This window comes from Octopus bimaculoides, chromosome 7 (genome assembly GCF_001194135.2).
Source record: "Octopus bimaculoides isolate UCB-OBI-ISO-001 chromosome 7, ASM119413v2, whole genome shotgun sequence".
In the NCBI taxonomy this organism is placed as follows: domain Eukaryota; kingdom Metazoa; phylum Mollusca; class Cephalopoda; order Octopoda; family Octopodidae; genus Octopus; species Octopus bimaculoides.
This window is the reverse complement of record NC_068987.1, coordinates 47,507,601-47,514,622: the sequence shown is the minus strand read 5'-3', so window position 1 is coordinate 47,514,622 and position 7,022 is coordinate 47,507,601. Positions and strand designations below refer to the sequence as shown.

The 7,022-nt window shown below is 34.5% G+C and overlaps 1 protein-coding gene across 6 annotated transcripts in view; it reads right to left on the bottom strand.

Annotated features, from left to right (window-relative positions):
• Window positions 1-2,782: 2,782 nt before the first annotated feature.
• The window catches only part of LOC106882479 (gastrula zinc finger protein XlCGF49.1), a 10,269-nt gene continuing 6,029 nt past the window's right edge, over window positions 2,783-7,022 (bottom strand). For 3 of the 6 annotated variants that reach the window (XM_052969599.1, XM_052969600.1, XM_052969601.1), the window contains exons 2-3: window positions 3,923-3,967; window positions 2,783-3,689 (exon numbers count right to left, since the gene is read on the bottom strand). In XM_052969599.1, coding sequence (XP_052825559.1) covers window positions 2,898-3,617 — 720 coding nt within the window. In that variant the 5' untranslated portion in view covers window positions 3,618-3,689; window positions 3,923-3,967 and the 3' untranslated portion in view covers window positions 2,783-2,897. The remainder of the gene's footprint in view (window positions 3,690-3,922; window positions 3,968-7,022) is intronic. The other 3 variants (XM_014933166.2, XM_052969604.1, XM_052969603.1) reach the window with 1 other exon arrangement.

Sequence of the window (7,022 nt, the reverse complement as noted above, 5' to 3'; positions counted from 1 at the left end):
GAGGTTTTTCCTGGCTTCATACCCTTAACTGCTTTATCTATCAGGGTGCTGTCTATTCAGAATGCATGAACTGATTCTCACTTTAAAACTAAGTGCAGGCAGGAAGAAAAACCCTGCAGCATAAAGGATTGGTTTACATAACCAGATGTGTCACTCTTTCTCATGATGATCATCAGGCATGAAGAAACTGCCAAAAGAAGAGTATTTGAATTATATAATCAACTTTCTCCAAATATGTAGCCTAGTGTCTATTTTATTCTTTTACTGGTTTCAGTCATTAGGCTGTTGGTACTGCCTTCCAAAGTTTTGCTGAACAATGTTTAGAAATTATTATTATAAGTATTACTGTCACATCATTGAAGACTCAAATCTTTGGATTTGGTTTTACCACATTCCTGATATAACATCAGTTCCTGCTCCCCAAGTTTTTAACCATATTTGGTTATTTTTCTAAATTCTTTCTCTTTGACCATGGAAGTTGTGTTTGCTAATAAATTCATAAAAAAATAACTTATTCAATAATATTCTCATGCAACATCAAGGAAAACTACTCATTTTTTTCTGTCTTCTACAAATGAAATATTCTAGTAGTTGCTCTGAGATAGCAGTGTACACAACACACAGCTAATTGTGACATGATATGGCATGGAGTGAACAACAGTTCACCATAATGCATCCCGAGTTTGTTAAGCTTCATGTATAAATTCATTAACTGATTTCTTCATAATTATTTTGTTATTGCAATAGGATACAATCTGGGAGTAACTTGTTTTCATGGTATAGACGTGGCTGTAGTTAGGAAGTGTACTTCCCAACCACATGGTTTGAGGTTCAGACCCACTCACAGTGTGGTACTTTGTGCAAAGTATCTTCTAGCCCTGGACTGATTGAAGCTTTGAGTAGAATTGGTAGATAGAAGCTGAAAGAAACCAGTTGTTTCTTTGTTAGTTTGTGTGTGTGTGTGTGTGTGTGTGTGTGTGTGTGTTTGTGTCTCCTGGTCTTGGACATCACATGATAGTTGTCAATGAGTCTCACCACTATTCTAGCAGTGTTGTTTATTTCCAATATTCTATGAAAACCTGTCTGGCCATGGAGAAATATTACTTTGCTTAGAAACAGGTGAGGGTTGGCGACAGGAAAGATATTCGGTTGTAGAAAATCTGCCTCAATGAACTCCATCCAATCCATGCAAGCATGGAAAAGTGGACATTAAAATTATGATGATGATCTAATAATATACACTTATAAATAATGATGACCTTATGTTTATTTCTGAATAATACTCATGGCAGCATAGTTGGTTCAATATTGTAGCACAGTACATATGCTCTGAGTGAATAATCACCATATACCATTGTCCATTTTCCAATCATAAGTTATAAATGTAAAAATTTTTTTCTTTTCATATTCTACCAAGATATGAAGAAAAGGCATCAGTTGACTTGAGTGTCCAACAGCAAGAGGCTTTCTTTAGCCTTTATGCCAGTTAAAGAATATAATTAACTCTCTAGTATTCAGACTGCTCTATCAAATATAATGCTTATTTATTCCCATTGTTTTGAATAAATCATAGTGTCTCATAGCTTCAAAATTTTGGTGATGTGATTGTTTTTAGAACACTGTAGGATAGGTGTGCATAAGCATATCTAGCCAGTTTGAACATGAAACAGGTAGATTATTTGGGTCAGATATAGCCAGTTTAAATACTTAAGGATTAAAGGCAGTAAATATCAGAATCAATAGAATTTTGAATTAAATGTGGTAGTTATTTATGGTCTGAATTCACATTTTGCTTTTCATCCCTTTAGGGTTAATAAAATAAATATCAGTAATATATTGAGAATTCAATCAACTATGCCACACTCCTACACATTTGTGTTGCGTCAATTTAAGATATTATTATTATTATGAATATTGGGGATGGTCGAAATTGATCAAGTTGTGAACTAATAATACCTTGAGGCATAAAGTTACATCCCTATATATTTTCAGTTCAAATCCTGCTTGGCTTTAATTTAATAAGTACCAGTAATACACTTGTTTCAACTGATAACACCTCTCTCACCAAAACCTGTGGTTTTTCAGTGTAAGAAATTGTCCTCATTATTATTAAGAACACAGGTGCAAGCATGGATGTTTGGTTGAGAAGTTCACTTCCCAACCACATGCTTCCAGGTTCAGTCCATGAGTGCAGCACCTTGGGAAAGTGTCTTCTGTTATAAGAGTCAGGCTGACTAAAGCCTTGTGAGTTGATTTGGTACAGAAACTGAAAGAACCACACACGAGTGTGTGTGTGCATGCATACATACATACATACATACATACACAAGCACACAGTCCCTTACTTTTAAAATAGGTGAAGGTTATCAACAGAAAGGGTATTCAACTATTACATAGTACCTCAATAATATAAGCCTCTTGTCCATACTGGTTTAAAAACGAATGAACTGGATAGCAGAATCATCAGAGTGGTAGACAAAATGCCCTGTAGTATTTAGTTATATACCTTATGACTGTTAATTCTTAGTGGTCCTGGATAAACTGAAGTTAGTTTTATTGACTAGAAATCTCTTCAATATATTATGGCCTTGTGCCTATATTAAAAATTATCCTTGTTTTCGTCATGAGCAGTGTTATGTCAAGGACAAGGGTGACTTGTTATTCTGACAAATGCTATTTACTTCTCTTGTGAAATACTGGGTTAAATAGCTTCATTCCTCCATGGAAGGAAAAGTAATCTCTGGAGACAAAAAAAATTTGCAATAAAAAATGTTAAATCAAATTTTCTTTGAAATATTATTATTATTATCATCATTATTATTGAGTTGAAATACAAAAGAAAATATTAATTTAAAAAAAAAATTTATACCATCTTTCAGCCCAAATAAAAACACAAATTAGTCTCTATGTATTCTTAGATGACTTGTTAAAGCAACATTGTCCAGAAAGTTGTCCCCGCATATCTTACAGCGTAAAATATTCGATTTCAACTGTGGCTCAGGTTTGGCGTGTGTTTTCATGTGTGCCTTTAATTGGAGGCTAAGTGAGAATTCTTTCCCACATTCCTTGCAAGGAAACGTTTTCTCCTTCTTATGTATTCGAATGTGGCCTTTCAAAGCGGCTTTAGTAGTGAAATTCTTGCTACAGGTCTCGCACTGGAATGATTTTTCTTCTCTTGTGTGTTTCTTCAAGTGACATCTTAAAGTAGAATGGTCTGTAAAGCTATCCCCACACAACGTGCAATGGTAAGGCTTTTCTCCGGTGTGGATCCTCAGGTGTTTTTTCAATGTGGATCTTTCAGTAAAATCCTTATCACATATATCACAATGAAAAGGTTTCTCTCCAGTATGCGTTTTTATGTGGTTTTTTAAGGTGTAATTCTCGGAGAAATCCTTGCCGCAGATGTCACAGTGGAAAGGCTTCTCTCCCGTGTGTGTTCTTATGTGTCTTGTCAGGTGAGAGTTTTTCAAGAAGTCTTTCCCGCAGATGTCACAAGAGAAACGTCTCTCTACTGTATGGGTTTTCAAGTGTTTCTCCAATAATGCATGAACAAGAAATTCTTTGCCACATACTCCACAGTAGTATGGCTCAGCTTCAGAATCTGGCAACAATTCCATTTTTCAGAAGTAAATCTCTCTTTAATGATCACTGAGTTATACGTCTGATTCTTCAACAAGTTGCACTTGGTACTGAAATATAAAGAAATGTATCATTTAATTGTGCTGTTTCAGAACATTTCAAACAATACAAATAGGAAATGCTAAAGCTATTATTTCTTTAAAGGTACATCACATAATAGGAAGATAATATGAGACAGGATACTTCAAATCAAACAAATGCTTTGCAGACACATCCAGTTTATATCTTTGACAAACATACATTAGTCAATTGAACCAATGAGAGCCTCTAAGAAGTTACTTGCCTGGTTAAAAATAACAGCCACATATCCTTCAAATAACAGTGTCATCTTAAAAACAAAAGACATATTAGACAATGTAGTCCTGGATATACAAAAGGGTGGGATGATCATGGCTAAAAATTCCTTTCATTACAGGTCAACTTGATCAGGGCTGACCATGTATGTGTGTGGCAGGGGTGGGGAAACACAAATAATATAAATCAGCTAGCTGAAAATGAAGGTATTAACATATTGTGTCCATTTGTTTATCATAGGTGCCATGTGCATTTGTCCATGTTGGCACGACTTAAACTGGACTTCAAATCAATGTTCTACATAACTTTTCATATGCATCAGACCTAACCAAAGATCCAGTCTCTCTCTTCTCTAAGGTCTTGTTGGTGTACCCTTACTGTGTACATCTATGACTCGCAGCACCCAGTACTACTTCAATTATCATATGTCAGCTATGCCATGGTCTCTTCAGAAAACTGACAGCAATTGATACTTTTAATTTTTTATGCTCAATTACTTGCTCAACCTTTCTCTAATGTTATCATTGCAAATTAACTCTTTTAATTCTTTTCAATAAAATTTTAAAAAACTGTATTTAGAATACCTGGATTGATTTTGTAACCCTTTTGATACCAATAATTAAGAGACTACCTCTATGACACATACTTGTTTTTTTAGAGTAATCTAAATTAAAACTCACCATTAAAATTTCATATTAATTTATGTTTAAAGTACCATCTTAAAATGGCAAAATTATTGTATTAAATTCTTCATTTATGTTCAAAAGTAACTGAAACAAAAAAGTGTATTTAATAGACGGATGGTAACAACAGTGTTACTGAAACTCAGGTTATGAAAATTATCATATTTCTTACAGGCATCCATTTACAAACTCTTTCATGTTTTAATTATAACAATGAAGTGACAATAAGGAACCAAACTATCAAGGACGTGCTTATGCTTTAATCTTTTCATTGAAACAACAAAGGAATGTCTGCATGATCACTCAGCATGCTCAATGAGAACCAAATCTCCCTCAACAAAGCACTCACTACTTCCTTAGACACAAAAGGACTAACTTCTGTAGTGTAAAAAGAATGAAAGACAAAACTTGCACTGAAAATGATTAAACCCTAACTTTTCTATAGGATATGTATAACTCAGTACTACTGGCCAAGAAAATGTGGTTACCTACAACAACAGAGAGTTGTAACTCATTTGGCTGTTAAGAGATAAGCGAGTTAATCATGGGCATTATGTCACAATGGAATATAGGACAAAAATGCTGACTTTCCAAATGGTTGTTTGATAATGCACTTCTTCGGCTACTCATAAAATTTTAAGACAATACAGTCACAGATACTTGGTCAGTTGTGATAAAGGTCAATACAAGCAAAGTTCACCAAATGTACAAAACAACTGTGTACTAAGCATATATATCTTCATTCAACATTTAGACCTTTTGTATACTATGATAACAGCTTTCTCAATGTCTATTGAAGTACAGAACACGGGATCCAGTCAAAAATCATTTTTATTAACCCTTTAGCATTTAATTTGGTCATATCCAGCCCAAATATTCTACCTGCTTTATGTTCAAATTGAACTGAGATCCAGCCTGTTACACCTACCTTGCAATGTCATATAATAATGAACAATCACATCACTGAAATCTCAAAGATACAAGGTAATGCTTGATTAATTCATAAAAATGTGAATAAATAAGCGTTACATTTGACAAAGTAATTTGAATGCTAAAGGGTTAAAGGTTCACAAATGTAAAATGCAGTTGTCAGAGTAGTTTTCTTGCAATTAATACAATTAATTGACCTCAACTTTATCTTTAACTGGTTTACACACACTTCCCACCTCTACCACCACCATTATTCAGTCATTCTCCCTCTCTAGTATGTTTTATTTGCTTCTGAGACAATATTTTTGTAAAATTGTAACTAAAATGCATTGCCTATGTGTGTCAGTTTTTTTTATATCATTACCGTCATTTTGCATCTGCTTTCCATGCAGACATAGGTTGGACAGGTTGTCATGGTCGAAGTCTTTTCTTATTGGGAGTGACTGTTTCCACAGACTGGTGCTCATATGTGTCACTTGAATTAGTTTCTATGGCTGGATGCCCTTCCTATTGCCAAACACTTTACACTATATATTGGGTATGTTTTCTTGTGGCACCAACACTAAAGCAGTTGAATAAGAGGGACCTTGGAACCCTTTGCATTCTTTACTCATTTACCAACCACATTACAGCCAGTACTGGGTGCATTCTATACCAGCACTAGAGAGAATTCAAAATAACCAAAACTTGGAGGAGTTTTAGCAGTAACTTTTTACTTGTTTAATGGACAGATCGTATTAAATAGTTATTTGGAACATAACTTTAAAAAAGGGTTCTTATATGAAACTATGATGGAAATTTTGCCCTGTAACAACTGAAGTAATTATTGAGGTTTCCATTCAAGTTTGAATACAGGTGGTTTTGAAAGGAAGGGATGAAGTGGAAACAGGATGCAATCTCATTGGAAGGTTAAAGATAGTATCAGTCAACAAACTGTGGTTTCCTACAGCAGAGAATTTTTAGGATGTTTAGACATAAATGAGCTGATCATGGTCACTATGTAGCACTTGGAAGCAGGACAGAAAATGCTGACCTTCCACTTGATAATGTATGGATTCAGCCATGCAAGTCTTTAAAATTTTAAGACAATATGACCACATTACAGCCAGTTTGAGAACAACTGGCTCTCATACTCACAAAAACAAGCACCCCACCCAAATTTCAGTGAAATACTTCTTCCCCCTACTTCCATTAATGAGAAGATAGAATTTGCATTCACATAATCCTTCTCTTTTTGTCTTGCATGGTGTTGGACATGTTTAAAAGTGCCTAATTTTAAAATGGTAGGCATAAGCATGGTTGTGTTGTTAAAAACTATGCTTCTCAACCATGTGATCTTGGGTTCAGTTCTAATGCATGGCACCTTCAGTAAGTGTCTTCTACTATAGCCCTGGCTGACCAAAGCCTTATGAGTGGATTTGGAAGAATATATATGTATGTATATATATATATATATATATATATATATATATATAT